At 48.8% G+C, this 22,336-nt stretch overlaps 1 protein-coding gene across 1 annotated transcript in view; it reads right to left on the bottom strand.

The window, feature by feature from the left end:
- Window positions 1-7,891: 7,891 nt before the first annotated feature.
- LOC125759094 (sodium-dependent multivitamin transporter-like) overlaps window positions 7,892-22,336 on the bottom strand; it is a 35,376-nt gene continuing 20,931 nt past the window's right edge. The window contains exons 6-7 of the mRNA XM_049417361.1: window positions 8,102-8,196; window positions 7,892-7,904 (exon numbers count right to left, since the gene is read on the bottom strand). Of these exons, the coding sequence (XP_049273318.1) occupies window positions 7,892-7,904; window positions 8,102-8,196 (108 nt within the window). The remainder of the gene's footprint in view (window positions 7,905-8,101; window positions 8,197-22,336) is intronic.

The following is a 22,336-nucleotide window of genomic DNA, read 5'->3' as shown; positions in this document are numbered from 1 at the left end:
ATTTTCTCGCACTCTTGTGTCCACACGAAAGCAGTGTCTATTTGTGTTAGCAATGTCAGGCACTTGGTCTTTATAGCATTATCATTTATGAAAGCTCTGAAATGTCAGGCTAATCCCAAGAATACACGAAGACAATGCACGTCATATGGCTTCGCCAGCGTGTATATGAGTTTAACGGATTCCTGTTGCGGGCTCTTTGTACGTCCATCAAAAACTCTTCCAAAGGAGACTACGGCAATCTTGAAAAATTCGCTCTTCTTGATGTTGAACTTCAACCTTGCTTGGCTTAACGCGTTTAACACCTTGGAGAGATGTAAGTAATGGTCGTCACATGTTTTTGTGTAGATTATGATGTCGTCTACGTAGACAGTGCAGAAGTTGATGATGTATGGTGTTTATTGGCGCAAGGGCCATTTGATGGACAAAGAGCCCCTAGACAACAGCGCAGAACTTACTGATGAAATCTTGCAACACATTGTTCATCATTCTTTGGAACAACGCCCCCAAATTTTTCCACCCGAATGGCAGCCTTTTGTATTCAGACACATCGAAGGGCATGACAAGCGCTGTAAAGTGCTTGAATTCCTCCTCGAGTTGAACTTGCGAATATCCCTTGCAGAGGTCGATGCGGGAGAACCATGAGCAACCAGCGGTTTCATCGATAAAATGTCGTGGATTCTCTGCATCGGGTAGGGAAATAGGTCATTCTGGCGGTTCACAAGCCGGTAGTCGGTGTACATTCTGTATGTCCCATCCTCTTTCGGCACTATAGTGATTGGTGATGCGAACGAGGATGTAGAAGGCCGAATAATCTCAGCATCGAGTAAGCCCTGTAGTTCTTGCTTCAACTACTTATTTTTTCGTAGGACATGCCGTAGCGTTTTCCGCGTATGATAGTAGTGTCACTAAGCTTGAAAGGCACTCTTGTAACCTTGGCCGCAGGTGGATATTGTCCAATACATATTAGTTCTGGATATCGCGTTGGTACCTCTTGATGTTACCAGCTTCGTCGGTACTTCATCTTCATGTACAGTGCCAACTGAATGTTCCACCTCTAGGTCATCGCGCCATGATATTGTCACGTGGTCATGACGTCGACGAAGACAGCAGTCGGCGTTTTCAAAATGAAACTGTTTATTTGGCCTAACTTGTGGCTGGGAAGCAGAAAGTTAATTTACAGCAATACACACGGTATGCATTAATAGCGGCGAAAAGAACGTCGACCGTCGATCCCCTGAGAAGCGGTCAAGCGCGTCGACTTTTATACAGGTGCTATCGAACTTTCTACCAATATCGCCGGTGGCGGCGTTATCTGTCGACAAAGCTGGAACATTCGCGTGTGGCGCGCAATCCTAACAAAACGATCTACAATAATCGCGCAGCTTCTCGAACAATAAGGTGCGGTTTGCGCTGAGCGTTGCTGACAGTCTTTGTGGGCGAAAACCGAATACAGCATAAGTGATAATAAGAAACGCACGTGGCAATATAGTTACTCTCATCCTCTTCATGTCAGGCCGAGCCAGAAGAAAATCGTATGCGGTGTCATGTACAATTAGTGCCTCGACATCCGTCTTGCTGCCTTGGTAGTCGATACAAACCATACACCACGTATTAAGTATTCGACAACTTCCGTCGTAGCTTCGCACATTAACAGTCTTACCGGTAAACCTTTTTTCAGGTGTAATCAGGTGAGAACTGACGATGCTGGCGGACGCCCCCGTGTCTACTAAAGCTTCAGTTAGTCTTCTACTGATGGTCATTTGTGCGTATAGCAAGCCTGCAGTGGACTTTGCCAAGTGAACAATTTCTGTCGGGCTTGACGGGTACGGTAAGAAGTCTTGATATGTCATGTGACAAGGTGGCATGACGTCGGTTGGTATGTTCCTTAAAGAATTCAGTAGTTCTTCCACCATCGCATGTGGCCTTGGCATGATTTCGAGCTGCGAACTCCGAGTCATTCCTTGAATTATCAGCGCGACTGAGGACGACAGTGAAAGGTCGGGATCTGCAAATTGCAATAGTCGGAGCTGTTCAAAGCAGTAATCGACAACTGTTCCTTCTCGGTTCCTGTAAAGCACGGCCTTGTCCCAACATTCAGTATCATTCCGGTAAAATGAATGGATCAAGCTATTTTTCCCATGAATGCATGGCTCAAATGCGCGGCTTAATATGCATAAGTCATACCAGTTTCTTGCGTTTTCCATGAGAAATCGACGCATATTTCTGATTCGGTTACTGTCATTGTTCCAGTTATCCTAGGAGCACGCATACTCAAAGAATTGAAGCCAGGCTGATGATCCCATTAGTTTATCGTCGAAATAGTCAGGCGTGATGGCATCTTGTGGTACATGCACTGAAGAGTTCACTGTTGAACGGTCAACAGCTGTTGGTTTTATTTCAAGTGCTGTTCTTGAGCGCGCAAGACATGGTCCATCATTACAGTGACTCTTTCACGCTCAGTTGTTGCGTCGTGCTTAATCGGTCCATGAACCCACTGTATGAGCTCAGCCGTTAGTAGATCGACTCTCACGGATCCCTTGGAGACCATTTTGATATTAGCCTTATTAGCTACAGACGCTAGGAAGTCCGGTGTGCTGACCTTTTCTGGGAGGTCGACAGTAACGTCCCCGTCTTCCTGACATGTCTTGATTAGCAGATGGCCGTGTTCTTCTTGGGCAATTGTAAACAGCACACGCAGTGTCCTATGCTGTGGACTGCGCCAAAACGTAACGTTTTTTTTTTAATTCACCGTCATAAATGTTCTTCGCGAAGCAGACTTCTTCCTCTCCTTCTGGATCTCCGCTTTTCCGAAGTTATTTCTTTTATTGCGATAGCAATTATATGGACAGTCTCGGCTGATTTTTGATTTTTGCCGTCGGTGGCCGCCGTCAGTCACCGTATATGTATATATATATATATATATATATATATATATATATATATATATATATAGAAAATCCACAAAGAAAAATAATTCAGAAATTCTTCCCGACGCGCGGAATCGAACGGGCGACCTCTCGCTTTGCAGCCCGCTGCGTTAGACGTTAGGCCACGACAGCACAGTCTTTCAGCCTGCTAACGGCGAGCTATTTATATACACCATGTAATTCAGGCTGCTTTCTTAGTGGCCACATAGATGGCGCGACGTGCGCGCGCGCTTTAAAGATCGTCGCCCCGCCCCTGCGAACGCCGTTGCTGTTCGCTTTACAGGGCGTCGTCGCTTTCGTGCGCTTATCTCAAGGATAGAAGGGGCGGCCGGTGGGGTGCTTCGCTTCGCTCGCTGCAGCGGCCGCGTTTGCGAAAGGAGCGCGTTGTTCAAACAGAAATAAGTAACAACTGTCACAATTAGTTCGCGCTCGTCTTGTTTATATACACCTCTTACATCAGTATCCTTTCTGAGTTACCACGTAGATGACGCGATGTCCGCGCGTGGCGCGCTTTAAAGATCGTGACCCCGTTCCTGCGAACGTGGTCGCCTTCGTGCGCTTATCTTGAGGAAAGAAGTGGGCGGCTGGCGGCGGAGGGGGGGGTTGTATGTCTTGTGCTCTCCCGGCGATGTCTGCGCTGAAGTGACAGAGCGTACGAAGGTCGCTTCGACGCTGCAGCGGCCGCGTTTGCGAAAGAGGCGCTCTGTTCAAACGAAAATAAGTAACGACTGATACAGTTCGTTCGCGCTCGTCCTGTGTGTACCTGTTCGTTCGTTTCGTGCGTCCTGTTTTATGTTTGAGCAGTGCGCTTCCAGCGTCGAGCTGTGACGCATGATAGTTCGCGCTCGTCCTGTGTGCGTTCTTTTCGTGCGTCCTTTGGGCTCGAGCGACGCGCTGGCAATTTCGAGCAGATTTCCGTTCTTCGCGTTACATTCCAATTTATTGCTATCGCATTCATTGCTTCGCCGTTGCAGCGAAACTGTGACTTTTTTTCCTGACCTCCTCTGATCGTTACATAAGTATAGTAAATTTTAAAACGTAACATATTGTACAGGTTATCAATTGCATTCTACCGAAAGTCAAATCCTGCTTCTACTCAAAGTTGCTTCCACTTTGAACCAAAAAGAATGACATTTGCAAATGTCTTGTTTCAACTTTAAAAATATTGTGCAGGTTAGTTGGGTCATTACAAATATGCTCATTTTTCTTTATAATATGTGACATATACTATTCGAATTCGCCTCGAAACTATTCGAACAAATCACTATTCGCTTCGAATTCGCTTTGGACCTAAAATTTACTATTCGCACAAGCCTAGTCAACAATGCTTTAAGATTGTTTTAGATGCGAAGCAGCTTTTGCGCTGGGCTTTGTCCGTAGTTCCATTGGCGACCGTCCGCTTTCTAAAACCTACCATAGCCATATGTAACATATTAAGCGCGCGCTTGCGCCAAGGAGAAGTCTTCTTCGTCTTGTTCTTCGACCGCCTTGATGATGATACGTGCAGAGCACTTTAGGGGCACGGGCTGCCGTATGCTGTCCTAGCTTGGCGTAACGCAGAGGAAACCACGTGTGTTGGCACGCGCTAGCGCATTCGGACCTGTGTAAGGGGCTGGGTAAGGCACTGTGGCCTCTCCCCCTTACACTTTCTCAGCAATCACGTGATGGCGTCGGGGAACGAGGTTCTGCAGACGCGCGATGAATCCGCGTGGCGTGCTCCAACAAGAGTTCCGGACGAGTAACAGCAACAGCAACTGAAGCGAGCAACTGTTGCTCGCTGAACATGGCGAGCAACAGCAACTACAGTGAATTTATGGTGTGATCCACATGCAAGGACGCGTTAACATCGGGCAAGGTGTCCGCGATGAACGGAACTTTAAGTCGACCCATGCGCTCCTTCGCATCCTCACATGGTTCCCTTTAGTGGGAGATGGGGAATTTTTTTGAGCTCTACACTGCCGCAGCGCTGAGTCAAGGCGACCATTATATGATATTTCTCATAAGCATTTGCACGGCTCCATTTCCTTCAAAGAAAGTTCACAATTACGATCCTATGAAGCGTCCCGGTTCGCCAAGGAAGTGCGGCACTGAAGGCAATTGTGCGCCGATCCTCAACACCCGGCTCGTGCAAGACAGGGATTAAGAAGTGCAATGCGGATTTAGGGGCACATAGTAATTCATGCGGTTGCAATGGGCGATATTTACAGCAACAAATATACAAAACAGTGTCGCACAATAGGACTGATACGCACGACAGCTAGCAAAGCCTTCGAGGTCTGAAAACGACAGTAGTTCCCATCATGCAAGCGTCTCATTGAAAGCTAGGATAGGCCGAGGTACCTGTTACAAATATATTACCAGCAAGTACAAGTTCACGTCTTAGAACATTGTATGTTAGGTAAAATTGGACCCTGTCACCATTGCTCGAACGACATGCGTGCAAGCGAAAGTTCGGGAAATAACGGCGCACTACCATGAGCTCAAATTGTCATTTACTGGTAACGACGCTGCTGTGTTATTCTCTGTATAGCGCATTAAAGTCGCGTCAAAGTTATATATTAGACGCCTGGTCAGCGAACCACATACACATTTCACAGTAAGAAAAGGTCTGCGCGCGTCGTGTGCTGGCACACTGAGCCGCCAGCTGACAGAGATTGTTTGCTTTTTGTATGCGCCTTGTCTTCAGTTTCAAAACGTCCTCGGAAGTTAAAGTTTAGTTAGTATAACTGCTACGATAAAATAGAATGTAAATAATGCTGTAATGTAAATAATGTAAAACAGCAGAGCTTTCCACCGCGACGTACCAGGGGAGAAAAATACACCCGTTGCCTGCGGTGGCCGCTCGCTTGAGCGGCCTTTCTTTTACTGTGGCGCCCATAGTTGTCGGCGCTAGCTCTATATTAGATGCGAAGTATCTTAAAGCCGAGCTCAATCCGGTGGTGTGCGGCGTGACCACCCTTACTGCGCATGCGCATAACCTCTCTCCACACACCTCCTCTCCACTCACCCTCTCCACTTACCCTCTCCCCTTCCCCTCTCCACTTTCCCTCTCCACTTTCCCTCTGAAACGCGGGCTAGACATGCCGAAATTCTCTCCTGCGCAACGCCGCGATGAGCTCGAGCGCATGCGCGTCCCCTCCGCTTCTCTCTCCTCTCCCACGTTGCCCCCCTCTCGCCCGCCTGTCGACCGCGTTCCCCGCTCGCCCTGTGAGAATTAACGGCCAGGCTAGATGGAAGATACGACGCGCGTAGCGTCCCTCTTCGCGTTCCACGACGCGAGGTCGGTAGCATGCCCAACGAACGCCAACGGAACGCGATCGCGCAAGTGCTCCGGCTTCGCATCGCCTCATGGTCCCCTTTAGCGGGAGATGGTGTAATTTTTAAACTCAGGTGGCAGTTTCGTGACAAGAAAAGCTATTGACGGACTATGACAGTGCCCAGTAGCATCACGAGTGTTGTATTTCTTCCTGGTGATGCTGGAATGCAGTTATCATAGTAATAAAAATAATAACGATAACAATTATTATTATTATTATTATTATTATTATTATTATTTGCATAACATCGATTCCCTCAGTGCATCGGATCAGCAAGAATTTCTTCTTTTTCTTGTCATACTGTGACATCGGAAGCATACATTTCCTTGGGCCTGCTTCCTTTCATCTATTTATTAAATGCGAAGAATTTTTTAGCGGACCAAAGGCACTTTGAGCGTTTCTACCTACTTATCTAGGTAGCTATCTAGCCGCCTACGTCTGGGTGCTCTCGTGATCCCCTCCTTAACTTGGTGTACAGCGAAATCGCTCTCGGAGGGTAAGATGGTTTGATGAATATGACTGTCTGGTCATGAGATTAATAACGTGAAAATCCTGTCGCGAACGTCTTCAAACCCTTTCCTCCAGACACGTGTGGCAGATACCCGTATACCAGGGGCCGCGGTATGCGAGTATGCGCCACAGGTTGTTGACAGCTTATATCTACCCAGCCACGGTGAGAACAGACATTTGTAATTTAAATTCGAGATCTTTAAGAGAAACGTTGCCCCGTCGAATGCAAGGAATAAAAATCAGAATCCCAGCGGAAATCGAACCCAAGCATTCTGCGTGTGAGTCAGATATTCTACCACAGAGCCACGCCAGGTCTTGAAACTTCTTTAGAAAAAGACCCTACGCATGCGTAATGTCGGTGCAACGTCAATTCTGGTTTCAGTACTCGCTATCTAATTGATAACCAAGCAATAAACATTACATATGTCCTCTTACGATACAGGCGTCATGTCGGGTTAACAACAATTGTTGTTTCAGTATTTGCTCCGCTTTGATAGCAGCCTAATAAACATTACATTTGTATTCCTATTATTCAGCAAGCTATATTGAAGCGTTCGTCGGCCTCGGATGAATACGCAAACTGAAGTTACGTATGATATTCGCATCATCGCACGGTGAAGTACATTTACTTTCGATATTACTGACGTCTGTTGTATAGCGTGAGTGCCGACATTGCGTGGGATCATAAATTAGCCTTTAAATGTGAGAGTAGCCGACGTGCCTGGTAAGCCAACGACGTGCACACAACTGCACTTACAAAAGCACGTCGAACTACCTCATAATGCTTCGCACAAAGCCAAATAATGCAGCATAGACAAATTACTCGCCGACTGCTTCGCCTGAAACCGATTCCCACAATGCGTGGGATCTGCCGATTTTTTACAGCAGCATGTTATGGTTTCAAAGACAAAATGTGTGGACAAATTATTCCCTAGAGAGTATGAACACGAAAACGAGGATATATATACTCTGGAGCTTCGAAAGACCGGCTATCGTCGAATGCGTTCGAGGCTTCAGTGTGGAAGGTAACGTTTTCAGGGCAGTACTCCAAGGAAACTGGCATCCTGGGTGGTGTCGTGCCCCTCTGCATTGCTTTTGTGATGTGCCATAGTTGAAAGACAGCCGTGACAATCGTGGCTACACCTGCACCCTGCGAATTAAAAAAAATCAAAAACATGGTTTATCTCTCCGTCGTAAGGATCGGTATAGCACGAAAGTAAAACGCGTCCTCGAAGTAGTTGAATGTTTATTATGCATTAATATACGATAGCCCCCACGATGTCTATTGGTGTTTCGCAGCTATAGCACCGCTTGTTGTGGACGCACCCACGTCCTGGTGGGACGCACCCACGTCCCACGGCTGGTGGGACATCTATGTCCCGACGACCAACATCCATGAACATGATTAAACCTTTGTGGTAGTTCTGAAGTGTAACGATGCGCTGCACAGATGAACAGAGAAAAATTACACAAGAACACAAAACGGACAAGCGGACAAACGGTCATCTATGTAGCGCATCGTTACACGTCAGAATGTCACATCAACAAGCCCAAGTGGAAGCACTTTTAAACAATAGGCTTCAACATGCACATAATGAACACTAACATGACAGCCACTCTTTCAAAGCGTCTTCATTTGATGTTAGAAAGGGGAAGGTGTGCGCTCTTTACTGGTCGGTTCCCGTTTACTCGAAGCTGTAGGCGGCGCACAACGCGGAGAAACATCCTTTGTCCATTTGGAAGTGGCCCTACGCTGGCAAGGAGGCGTCACTCACCGACGCGAACGCGCAGTCACCTAACTGCGTCGTCACCGAATCGAATCACCGTGGATGCCGAATTTCACCGACCGCCTCCCGCCGAGAGAGAGTGATTCGTGAAAGAAATGAAAAGGGACGCTATTTTCTGCCTCCCGTCGCGGGGGCACGGCTCAGCGCCCTTAGGAATGGGGAAGGGGAAGTAAAGATGATAGAAGAAAGGAAGATAGAAGGAGTGATTAGCGTGGCAAGTGTGTCTTGTCCACGAAGGCGGGAGCACGAAGCCAAAGGGCTCGTCTATAAGGTGGCGAGGTCCGCAGAAGCCGCAAACTCGAGGAAGGCTCGCAGGGCTTGCAGCTTTGAACGTGCAGGAAAGAGAAAGTCCTCCACCGTTGTGGCAGGGAGCCCGAGCAGGCGATAGCGGCGCACCATCAAGCGTCGTTCAGCGGCCAGGGCAGGGCAGGCGCAAATTATATGGTCCAAAGTTTCGTCGTCACCGCATCGGCGGCACGCAGGCGATGAGCAGCGACCCTTGGAAAACATGCGTGCCGCAGGCCAAGCACTGCCGGTCCGCAGGCGAAGCAGTAGCCACCGCTCGCGTCTCTCCATGCCGGTCTCTGGTAGGGGTGGCGGTGGTTTGCCGCTTGCCACGCGCGTGTCAGGGTGGGCCGCTGGAAGCAGCTGCCGCAGTCGTTGCCGGGAGTAGTCCGACAGGGCTATCGCCTTGGTGACTGGGGTGTCGCCGTGGTGTGCTGCCTTAGCGGCGGCGTCGGCCTCCTCGTTACCGGCTATCCCAACGTGCGAGGGAAGCCAGTGAAGGGACAGACGCACACCGCTAGTTTTGATGGCGGTTAGCTTGGCGTGCAGTAACGCCACGGTAATGCCGGCTTGGTCTGGCTGCAGCAGCGCTTGTAGGGCTGGCCGGGAGTCGCACAGGATCGCCACGGGCAGCTGGGGTGGCATAGCAGCGAGGTAGTCAGCTGCCAAGTGAAGGCCAGCCAATTCTGCTGCAGTGGAGCTGGCGTGGAAGGGAAGGCGACACCGGATGGTCGTCCCAGTCGTTGGTATGACACAGGCAGCCGCGGCCGAGCGGGGGCTGTCCCGGACTGACCCGTCCGTGAACACCAGGAGGTGCCCCCGCAGCCTGTCGTGGAGCTTCGCCACGGCTGTCTGGTGGAGCTCGCACACCGGTGTTCGCCTTTTGCTGAGCCTCCCGCCGATCGGGGTCCTGCCAGCGAACTTCTTTAACCGCCTCCCTCCTTCTTTCCTATGATTTTTTTAATCGCTCCTTATCCCTCGCTTAAGAGCAAGTGCTGAGGTGTCGTCCCCTGCGTAAGACAATTGCGGGGTTCTCTTTTACCTTCACTTCCTCTTATTTTATTATTAATCACTTCCCTAAGCTTCCAGCGCACTGAGAGTACCGAAACGCTGGCAGTCGGCACTCGTTAGTGTCAATGCATTACTCGTGGCCTCCGAGATTGGCTCCGGCAACGCGCCGTTGCTAGTGTTGCTCAGACCGTTACATACGCACGGGCAGAGCGTAATGAAAGAAAGCGGTGCGACAGCCAGAAGAGCGCCGGTTATCCGAAGCCGCGCTTCTTTGCTGAGCTTGGGGTACCGCGAAAAGTTAGAGTTAACAGAAATATCACACAACGGCCGGACCAAAAACGCGACGGGCGTCTTGTCTCCACTCTAGTCTGGCCGTGATTTTTCAAATTATATCGAACTCGCTATTCGCCACGAGATCGGGTTATAGGCTTCCCAAGCAACGCTTACCGGCGCTGCTGCTCTTGACAGGCAGCGCCATCTCTGGCAGAAAAACAGAAACTGGGGTGTTCGCAGCGCGCGTTTTCCCTTCTCTCCACCGCGTTGCTGCTCGCTTCTGTGCACGTGCAGAGCTCTCGCGGTGCACTTTCGGCGTCTCGCAAGGTACCGCTTGCAGTGCAGCTTCAAAAGGATTTTCAAGCTTGACTGGCACTTCCGAAAAGCGAACTTGATAAAATGAGAAAGGCTCGTCAATCACGTTAACGGTGAAGAGCAGACGATCGACGACAACCACGCCCGACTCAAAGCGAAATGCATTTCCCAAGTCGCGATTACACCGTGTAGGACGTATACCTCGAGGTAAGTCTCATTCTGCCATGTTAAAGATGAATAATGGTCCACATGCACTCCGAAATGAAGCCGTACACGCTATCGATGTTCTACGGCGTGGACTACGAACCATATGATTGTTGTTTTGATATGGCATGCTTACAGTAGCAGCCGTGCACTTTCGTGAACAAACGTTTGCGGCGTGCGAAAAAATGATTATACGGCCATGGCACTGCTTCCTGAGAAGGTTAGAGTCAAGTCCTCCGTGCCGCTGGAGAATCACCCGCCGATTAAGACGCGAGGCAGCTAGTTGAGCTTCAACCACTGTGAAGCAAGATGAACTGCTCGCCTCGTTTTTTCGGCTCTCGCGTCATGCTTGCAGTCTCTTTTTATGATATCGACTTGACAGGCGTATAAAACCTGTTGCGTGAACACGGCTAGAAAATCGCACAAAGTCAGAAGGTGGTTACTTCAAGGTTGCAATTGCAAAGCATGTATTAAGTGCCAGTTATATTTAGCGGCTTAAATATATATCACCCCAATAAAGTGACAAAAACAAAGCAAACCTGCAGAACGATGTCAAAGCTTGCTGAAGATGCACAGACGTTCGTTCCGGCGTGATAAAGCAGCCTTCCCGACGCGTGAAATGCAGGCGCCGAACTTCTAACAATGTGCGGAGTTCAGTTGAATTCAACCAACCGCGCAACGCTAACGGTATAACGCGAATGGGAACGTTCAACACCGACGGGTAGGTCTCACGAGCACGGGGAATCAAAACACAAACTTGCTTCACCTACAACCGTAACTGGACTTTAACAATGTGAGAAGACAGCGAGTAATCATTACTGTAGTCGCTGCGTGCATGCGCCCCGTTACTTACCGATTCAGGTAGTCGGAACGAACGAAAGTGATGAACTCAGACAGCCAAAATAGAAGGCGAGACAGCGCTGTCAGCTATCCACGCTTGCCGTCTTTATTTATCGTGCGACACGCCCGGGAAACGATACAGTTTAACACGTGAATCGTGTGCCTTGTCTGCACTGTTGTGGCTGGCCAATAAACCGCAATACTTCGCACCACGCTTGCGCTTCCGCGGGGTCGCTTCTGCCATCGTGGAAATGCGCAGCTTCGCACAGCAAGCCTCTCGGTTCAACGTACCCTAGCTGACGGCCTCCCAGTTACCCGCACCGAGAGAAGAACGCGTGCGCACGTGCGCTACCGCTACCGTGAAAGGGGCTGAGTCGGCCGCGCGAAGGTTCAAAGCTTTCCGACAGAGCCGCAGCGCAGCTGGCGCGGCGCTGTCGTCGCGCCGCAAACTTGAGCTTGGGTTCCCTATAGGTGTCAGCACCGTCGCCGCGTTTGTGTGGATAGGCGGTTGGTGGCGCATATACAAATGTACACAGCGGCGCTTCGCCGTAGGCGGTTTGAGTTGATTGTCGGCGAATAAAGCGCGTTGACTGCAGCCTAATGGTGATATATACGCCTTCCATTGCCATATTAATGCACGAAAACGGCCTAACGTATCTATTATGTGTGAAACAAGCGCAATCTGCCAATCAATGGGGTACTGGCCTTCGGTCACATTCGACATGCGTGTTTTGCACTGTGCTCGATGTTTTATCTTGCTTTATTTAGATGTGTTTAATTTGTGTTTTGCCTGTATATATATATATATATATATATATATATATATATATATATATATATATATATACCACGATATAAACAGTGTTGCGCGACTGCGCCAGTGAAGTATCTTCTTGCTCTAGAGGCTACAAAGGGAGCCTGTGTTTCTGCGTAATTAGATGCAGTAGAAGTTTGTGCGCTCTGCTTTTCTGTTTGCGTGAATATGGGTACTGCTGTAAAAATACGTGTCTTCAGGTCTTTTTACCGCTAACCATCCTCTGCAGATGCTAGTTCTTGCTTTGCGCTATCACAAGGATTTCCAAATAGCCAACACATCACGAGATGGTGTCGCTAAAGTTCTGCATTCACACCTCGACATTTAGTACTTTTTTTCGTTTAGGACGACGCCAAATGCACTATGTGATGGGCTTGAACGAGACAGCGGCACCCACATTGAAATGATTTTGGCGAATGGACGGTATACGATGGTTAGACCTAGCGCCATACCAACACGTGCATGCACTCACCTATTAGAGCGCATACAAGTCCCGTAAGGTGAAATGCCTATGTATATGGTCTATGCATACGTACGAGCATTTGATACTGTGCTAGCACAACGGAATAAGCTGTAATGTGAGGACGTGCATGACGTACGCGCACACTCTAAGACAAAATCGAGTATTTTGGGAGTGTTTCTGCCACACAACAACAATCGTCATCCACTTCGCGTGCTTTCCTCGCGTTATCACCGCGGTCGCGCACTTCCCGGTCACGAACGGCGCGCGCGTTATCAGCGTGACATAGCATTCTTGACAGGAGAGTGACGAGAGCTGGGTTTTCAAGAAAGGAAACGCGAGCAAGCCAGATGACGGTTATTGTTGTGTGGCAGAAATACTCCCCAAATACTCGATTTTGTCTTAGAGTGCACATGCGAACACGGTGTGGCTAGCAGACGACACAAGGAGCCATCCACACCACGGGGTTTCGTCCGCTCGCCGCTAGGTGCCGACTCTGCTCAATATCGCGGCCAATACCAACGCCTGTCCAGGATGTGGCGCCCTCCCCACAACCTTTCACGTCACCATAGAGTTCATCGCTGCCTACTTCCCTCCCCTCCCAACGATCCTTCGGTTCAGCCGTACCCCAGAACAGTGGGATGCCATCCTTCGCGACGGCGCACCTGAGATCTGTCGGGCGCTCGTCCAGCGGGTGCGGGCTATCGCAGAGGTTGTCATAGGAGTCCCGGAATGGGGATACTCTCTGTTTTCTTTTCACTTTAATAAAGGAACGTTTTCATCATAGTCATCATCACGGGGCGAGCGGAGAACGCGGTCTGACAGCCAGGCAAGTGTCGCAGACATGGAGGAAGGAAAAACAGGCATCTCCACGAAGTGAATCATGACGAGTGGGCGAAGCTCTGGGTATCGTATGGGTGAGTAACCGTACGTTACCCGAGTGTTGCCTCATATAATGTAAATTGAGTGACATAAAGTAACATGAGGAGTCGACAACCTAGCTAGGTCCTAAGGTCCATAATGTCTACGTTGAAGTCGCCGACTAGTAGAAACGTTTGTCAACGTGGCTTTTTGGGCTAGTTGGTTACATGCTTCAGAATGGGGCATAGCGCTAACACACACGGACGAGGAAGAGACAAACGCCTGTCCTGTTGTCTCTTCCTCGTCCGTGTGTGTTAGCGCTATGCCCCATTCTGAAGCGCTATGCCCCATTCTGTAGTATAAACGGTTTGTGCTTGTAGGTGTTTTATATTGTTCCGTCACAATTATGATTGATATTAGTCTATTGCTAAACCTGATGTTTAGATTTTACATGGTGCTGTGCCGTGCGCAAGGACACCAAACGGACGGACAAGCCTCGGCCTTAAACGGGCCCTCTAACACTCTTCAACCCCCCATTTTTTACTCGTGGATTGCGTAGACTGAAGTACGGACGAACTAGTGCAGCAAGAACGGCAGCGATAGCGGCACGCAGTACGAAGTTATTAAATTTAGAAAATTCAAAATACAAGAAAAAAATGCCTGCCCTCAACTCGATTTTCGCGGGGTCACGTGACCACATTTCACTCTCTGCTGTGACGTCGGATGGCGCTCCAATGAAATGGGCTGAAAGCTCTTACGTAGGGGAAGCTCGCACACCATTGTTGCTTCTCCTTTCCAACGTATTGTTGACGTCGTTGCCATAGTAACAAACGTGGTTCCTCCTGACTTGTCAGAACTTGAGCGGGCGCTACTGCTTCGTAGCGAGGCTGGGGAGGCTTTGTCTGCTGTTCCTTACAACGACATTCCATGTCATTCCCTCTTCTCATTCTGAGAAGGGAATTTGTGGAGCGGCATGGGCGGTTAAACACGGTCGCCCCTACGCGGGTTGTTCGGTGAGCAGCCCGACGAGTTACAAGTGTGCAGCGACAACAATTCAACGAAGAGGATTACTTGCACCGTTTCAACAACAATCATGAGCCTACCGCACATGCGGAAAGAGGCAGCTCGCAAACGTACAGACGCAAAAAGAAGGAAGAGGGGCAAGCGTTTCATATGGACATCCGACCGGCGCAGGCAAAAAAAAAAGAAAGCCAGAGCAACCAGAGGCGAAATGGCAACCGGCGCCTCTGTCGTACAGTGTACTAGAAGTATTGGATAGTGGCCGGAGTGGAGGGCGGCGGCCGTAGGAAGCGTGAAGCCAAGAGCGAAAACTCCCGCTAGGGGCGCGGGTGTGCTTTTCCCGAGGAGACCATGCCGGCTGCAAGCGCTTGCAGCCTTACTTTACCGCGTGTTGTTGCGACGGGTCAGCGTGTTTTTTGCAAGTGAAGCCGTGACTCTTTCTGTGTTCGACGCTGTGCTAATGACGCTTTGAGGGTAATGGAAAGGAAGAAGAAAAAAACGGATACGCATTGCTATGCACGCGGATGCAAGAGCGGGTATCCTGGTTTTCGAGAAGCAAATGGACGCACGTTGTTTCTTTTTGGGGTGCCGAAGGACAATGAACGGCGGAAATTGGGACAGAAATCTTCACCGCAAGGACAAGACACTTTCCGAGACTTCAGCTGTGTGCGAGAGGCACTTTGAGGAGCATTTTATTTTGCGCGACTATGTGCACGCGTCGTCAACGGTCAGGAAGTAAAGATTCCTCGAGGTAAGCCGGCGCTGACCGACGACGCGGTCGCTACTCTTCTGCCCGATTTGCCAGCCTACCTCTCAAAAGAGACGCGTCAGCGAAGACCAGAGAGAAAACGCGTTGCTGCGTGCCCAGCTACATGCACGAAGAAGCTGCGCTTGTCTCGACGCGATGTTCTTGATACGTCATCCCCAGATGTGGGTGCGGATGGCGACGACAGTCTGGATGGGATGGTGCCCCGGCATGATCTTCATACGATTGTGAACACTGTGAGTGTCCCGAACGGGTGGGCGCGACTCGAGGCTTCGGACTTTGATGGTGTTGTGTTCGCCACGACAAGTGTAAAAAAAGAACCATTTGCTCTTCTTCACGAGAGTGCTGATGTTTGCAACGGACTGGCGCAGACACAGTTACCGCCCGCCTATACTTTCGCGGAAAAGAGAGGAAGGACGTTGCAATCAGATCGGTAAAGGAAGCGGCAGAGACTTTTAGATACTCCGATAGTGCTTTTCTTTGCAAGGGTGCCATGGACCAAGCAGAAATTAACAACTACAGCAAGGATATCACATGCCACCTCAAACACTCCGTAGACATTGCATACGGCATTGTTCTCAGCAGATCTTGCTCAGGAACAGTAAGCAAAGAAGATAAGCACTTAACTTGTTCTGCGACATTGTGCTGTTAATTTTTTTTTTATGTGGGAAAAAGCACCCTTTGAGACATGAAAAAAAAAAAAAAACAGCTTCACTTGTACATTGCAGTGTAGTATCATGTAGCTGCAAACTTCATGCGTCTTCGAGGCTTTTCGAAAACTTTTCAGCGCGAACGGGACGGAGCACAAAGTTTATAAACACAAAGCTAAATTTCGATGCGTTCTGCTGCAGCAGCACGAAGTGCATGCATCCCGATCAGATATTGCTGCAGGTAAGCGCCATGTACTATCATCGCATGTTACAGATCTTAGGGTTGCTTACATAACACCTTGCTGAAATGTTTGATTAAGAGTGCGTAGCAGCGCACATGACAGGAGGGGACAGAAGACACATCAGCGCTCTGATTCTTCTCTTCTGTCTCCTCCTGTAGTTTTGCGCTGCTACACACTCCTAATAATGTTGTACCAACACGCCCAATCCTGCTGTCTTTTAAGTGACATATTTGGCACGAGGAAAAATGAACATGACATTCTAAAACCTTTCGACGATCGGCCGCGGCAGCTGCATTTTCGGTGGAGGCGAAAATGCTTGAGGCCCGTGTATACTTAGATTTAGGTGCACGTTAAAGAACCCCAGGTGGTCGAAATTTCCGGAGCCCTCCACTACGGCGTCTCTCATAATCATATGGTGGTTTTGGGATGTTAAACCCCAGATATTAATATAAACTTTCGACGATGCACTCGTTCGTGGCGGCCAGCCTGGAGGAGGAGGAATGAACTATTAGACACTTTCAGCTGAGCGTCACTTACGCTCAGCCTCGCGCAGATGTAGCTCCCCGAGACGGTGCAAGGAACTGCATACATTTCGCGTTTTTCATGAGCGCGTCTTGCCGAGACGGACTCAACTTTACTCCAAAACGACGGCAAACGCTCCGGTCACTTAACTTTCAAGAGGAGCGAGGGATGCATTCTGCGTTCCACCGCTCGCACAATAGTTCTGTTCACGCGCACTACACTTCATACGACGCGTTTGTGTGTAAACGAGGATTTAAAAAAAAGAATGCTGGAGTGGAAACTCCCAACGCATAGGCGGCAAAGGTCAAGCCACGGAATAGGGGAGCGACCAGCCGCTGCTCGGGAAACGAGCTTGCGCGCCATCTGGCGACCTTCTATGCAGGACGCATCGCGCCTAGGCCGCCGCTCCGGCCACTACCCAATACTTCTAGTACACTGTACTCTGTCGTACTTTGTGGTTGTAGTGATATTTTTTGTTGCGACGGCGGCTATTTGGAGTTCATTGAAAAAGCACAGAAAAGAAAAACGAAACACAATAGTAATCTCAACTTTGATGCAACGCCGTTATTACTTCTAACGTTACATTTATCCAATCATAGGCCAGCGCCCATCTTCGTCATTTCCGCCCGCAATAGTTCTGGCAAGCGCCACTACGCGCTGATGCGGTCAGCAGCGATGTAGCGACTTCAACGCGTGATTAAAATACTAAATAATTTGATATCGGTGCTTAAACTTATGCTAAAATTATTCCCAGCCATCAGTCTACGCAACCCGCAAGTAAAAAATGGGGGGTTGAATAGTGTTGGAGGGCCCCTTTAAGGTGCTTCGCCCCTACAACTCAGGAGAGGCCCCGCCCAGAGAGCGCGCTGTGAGAAAAGTGTTGAGGAAATGACGTCATAGCGGCCATATCCACTAGGCACAATGGCGGCGTTGCTATGGTTACGTGGCGCGCCTTGCTGTGTAGTGGCGGTGGCATATGCGCTTCCGTGCGTGCTTCCGTAGGTCTCGTACGGAATCGTGGCGGACAGTATCCATTTGTGTTGCGTTGGAAGCTCCGCTGTGTCTTCCAGGCAGTTAAAGTAATAAGCTACGTTTATAAAGCCTGTTGGTAGCCATGGGATCTGATCCGTGCTCGGAGCGAGAGCGTACCCACGGTACCTGCAGCAGATGAAGGATTTCAAGTGCTGAGCGAAATCGTGCTGAGGACCATGACAGAACGCAACCACTGTGCTACAGAATCTGGACGATAAACGCCTTGCAGGTCAGTAACGGTTGTAAAGTGCTCCTGCTTCTGGCAGCGAACGAAATACTTCTGCCCCGCAAGAGGAAATGAAGACATCATAGTTTCGTGTTCTATATGTTTACTTTAACAGTAACAACTTGCTTGTGCATCTTCAAACACCTTTTATGCTTTGCTCGATCACGATGCTCGCTCCTAGCAGTGTGTACATGCGTTCAAGTGTCGTTGGCACATCTGCACAGTACACATGTTCGCCAGTTGCATAAGGCTGATGCCGTGGGCTTTCACGTGGAGAACGGGCACGGTGACCGAGTGCCGCGTGAGGGAGGCGCAATCCAACCTTGCGAGCCGGCGCACGGCTCATCGTATTTTCTGTACAGTGCGCGAATAAAAGTCGTATAAACATTGACACAACACGCGTCATTGTATCTTGTCCGCGGCGTTCTCTTGTGCTTGCCTCGAGATCCCTCTCGGCGGGCCATTTCCCGCCACATTTCCCCGCTGCTTGGCCGCCTGAAACTTGTTCATTAAGTTAAAACGATTCCTCAAGCTACCACCAAAATAGGTGCTTGTGCTCGTAGGCCAAGTACGCATCTCAGAGCATTCTTTTTGCCGTGAGAATGTGCGGATTTTTTTGTATCGCGCCATCTAGCTCGCATTCTCGCTGAAAGCCCGAACAGATGAAAACAGAGCAGCAGCATAAAACTTTACCGTTTAAACAAAAAGCTGTTAACTTCACGCGCTTGGTCATCGGAACAGTAATTTGGCCGGTCGGCCGATAAGGCCTCTTCATTTTTAAATAGGCAAATAAAATGAAGATGTTACGGTATAATATAGAATGTTCAATAAACTTCTTTCAGCGCAATAGCAGAACACTCGGACAAAATGATTACGCCAACGGCATGGCACTGGCCCAGCGTGTTTTTTTCTGTTGGTTTCGGACCGCCACGGCACGCGCGCCGCGCCGCCCACGTGGTTTTCGAGCATGAAAGAGAAACGTGCCTACTACTGCGCTGTTCGCAGGTAAACAAGACAGGGGGATCTGCCCAGTCAAGCCTTGTGAGAGGAACGAGTGAGAGATAAAAGGCGCGTTCGTGAATCCTCTTGCGTGTGCGACCGTGGAGAAATGGATAGAGCGTCTGTCAGCTATCTTCGCGGAGCGAGAGGTCGTGCGTTCGACTCCCGTCTGCAGAAACATTTTGTTTACTCTTCGTTCTTTCCCATCTGATCTCGTGCATTTTGCTGACGTATTTCCGTGACGGGAATACGCCATGAAAGTCTCGGTAGACCATGGCATAAAACACCATCGTGTTAAAAACGTATAATAACAGCCTCAGCGTTCGATTGAATTTTATTGAAAGCCACCGTATACATTGTGAAGGCGCATTTCATAGTCATTCGTTAGAGAATGGAACCACCTTGCTATGCCTACCTGATACCAAGCGTGTACTACTGGGATGACAAAAAATTGCTCGGAGTATTTGTGAAGAAAAACTTGAAAACATATTGAGCGCTCACAAACAGGGATGTTAGGGTGACGACAACGCAATGCGCTTTGTGTTGTCGACTCCCTTACGTCCATGTTTGTGAGCGCTCAATATGTTTTCAAGTTCCGTTTACCAACACGCCCAGAAAATTGCAATGCTAGAAGAAAAACTGGCATGGTTCATGACATCAACCGTGTCATAAGAACGAAATGTCGTGTATGCTGTGCGCAAAGCGTTTCCAATCGCATATTAGCTTCCCTCTTGATAGTCAATCAGGTAGTGTGCTACTCTGAGCGTAGCAAATCTTTCAAACGAGTTTCACGATCGCCAGCAAATCTTTCCTTAAACTTTGATTAAACTCCCCACTATAGCCTCATTTATTGTAGGTGGCGACGACGGTTCCTTTAAGAGCACAGCTCTTAGGCGCCCGTTCCTGCGTTGAGCGCCGTCGCCGTTTTCGGCGTAACTGACAGAGCGAACGAGTACGAAAGACAGTGAAAAAGAGACTGCCCCAAGGAATTTTTCACCATGAGAGCCAGCGAGCCACAGTGTAAGCGTCTGCAATGTCTTGCGCCTGCTTGTACTTCTTGTGACAGCACAACGCATGCCTCTCGCGCACGAACACTAGAAAGTGTGTTGACCTGCGAGGCTTGGGAGAAGGAGACGTGCGTTGGCCGAAGCCACACTTTTTGTAAGGAACGGTCTGGCGGACTCTTAGGGGCCCTTCATCGTCCGGCGGAGCATTCGCGTCAGCCAGCGGCGGCGGAAGTTGGTGACGCCAGGTTCACCAGGTTTTGTTGACGCGAAGACAGAGCATTCTCCACTTACACTCGCACCGCATCGCCTTGACGCATGCGCATTTACTCAACTTATCGCAAAATAAAAGCACCGAAACAGTTGCGCTCAGAATCCACCTTAGGCAGTATCGTAATCGTGGGTAATTTTTTTGTTTCGTACTGATTGCAGCGGCTTACCTTTGAGTGGACAAAAGGAAATAGCACAGCCAGAAGACACAAACCCACGAAAGGCGAAGTCAGGGCTGAATATACCATTAGAAATACCTGTTAAGAAAAACAAAAAGACTCTTAGAAAGTGATCTAAAAAGTCAGTCAAGCTGCCAATTTGTGCAATCAGTACGTTCCCAAAAACAACCAATAAATCTACATAGCTATGTTCGTATACTACAATGGTAGCTTAGTTTTCTGTTTTTCATCCGCTTTTTCAGTTTTCAATGCTCCTGTCTAAACCTGAGTCTGTTGGTTAGATATCAGATTGAAACTGAGGCGAAATTGAGCCAGTGTTGTATTTATGGATTTACAGACATGGCGTGAAACTAGGGCATCAGGGCTCAGTGGTCATGAAATAAAAAAAATGGCTTCTTTATACCTGCTACTCACTAGAGTACACAAAATCTGAACCAACGTTGTATTTGGGAACGTGGAAGTTGTTGAAACAGCTTCAGGACTTCGTCCCGAAAACGGCGCCTACCGGCTACAGCTTGCCCGCCTCGGCGTCACCCGTGACTGCGGTCAAGCTTCTTCTTTTTTTGCGGCTCCCAACATAGCAAAAATGCCACAATTGTGGCGTCTATCGCAGTGAGGATGGTTGAATAAATACTCTCCCAAGATATAGCAGTCTTGGTTTAGTTTCTGAGGTGCTAGGAGAAATTTTATGTGGTGTCGTCAAATCACGACACCAGCGCCGAAAGGGCCAGAGCCCCCTGTAAACTCTCTTGGGGCTACTAATACAAGCACTTGCAATATACCTACTACGCGATAAATCATAATTTTTGTGAAGTTGGGAAGCACCCACCATGCCATTATTCGTCATTCTGTGGAGAAGCAAGGTACCAGCTACACATCTGTAAGGCATTATGTGCACTTTGTTGATGCGACGGCTGATGACGATGAAGAATTATGGCTTAGTTCTTTGTAATGGGTTCAAAGATTTAAACTACCCACTAGTTACATAATTCGCACTGTGTGACGCCCGGTCGTTATTTCACTCTCCCACCACGCTATATAACATATGTTAACGTGATCAAGAGAGAGAGAGAACTTTATTGAGACCCTGAGGAAATGGGTCATGTGGAGCATTGTGGGCTTCCTTGGCAACCAATAGAAGTGCATTCCGAGCAACCCACTACGCTCTAAATCATCAGATTTTTTGTGAAGTAGGGAACTCATTTTGTCATATATCTTCATTCTACGGAGAACCGTGGTACCCCCTAAACACCTGTAGGGCCTTATGTGTACATTGTCGATACAGCGCCTGATGACGACGAAAAAATATGACAGAGCCCTTTGTAATGGGTTGGAAGCATTCAACAACCCACTCGTTGCGCAATTCGTATTGTGTGACGCATGGTTGTTATTTTACTCTTCTATCAAGATATAATTACACATGTTAATGTGGTTCCTTCCCGATATGAAACCTGTATAACGTATTTTTGCGAAGGAGTTTCAAACACCGACATGACTCTGGGTTAGAATACTGGGCTTCCACCCGGAGGGCCCAGGTTTGAATCCCGTTCCGTCCTGGATATTTTTAAATGCGAAGCATTTCTTAGCGAACTTCTGCGACTTTGAGCCTATCTATCTATCTATCTAGCCGCCTACGACTTTGTGCTCTTCTGGCCGTTTCGTTAATCGGATGTATACCAAAATTGGCCTGGGATAACATGATCGTATTACGAACGTAAGTGACAGGTCATAACATGAAAATCATGACATGCATGCCATGAACAGCATGATTTACATTCCACGGCCTTGGGTCTCTTGCGGTCGTTCCGTTAATTTAACAAAT

Source organism: Rhipicephalus sanguineus, chromosome 7 (assembly GCF_013339695.2).
Source record: "Rhipicephalus sanguineus isolate Rsan-2018 chromosome 7, BIME_Rsan_1.4, whole genome shotgun sequence".
NCBI lineage: Eukaryota > Metazoa > Arthropoda > Arachnida > Ixodida > Ixodidae > Rhipicephalus > Rhipicephalus sanguineus.
The sequence above is the reverse complement of the archived record's forward strand: the minus strand, read 5'-3'. Positions and strand labels throughout refer to the sequence as shown.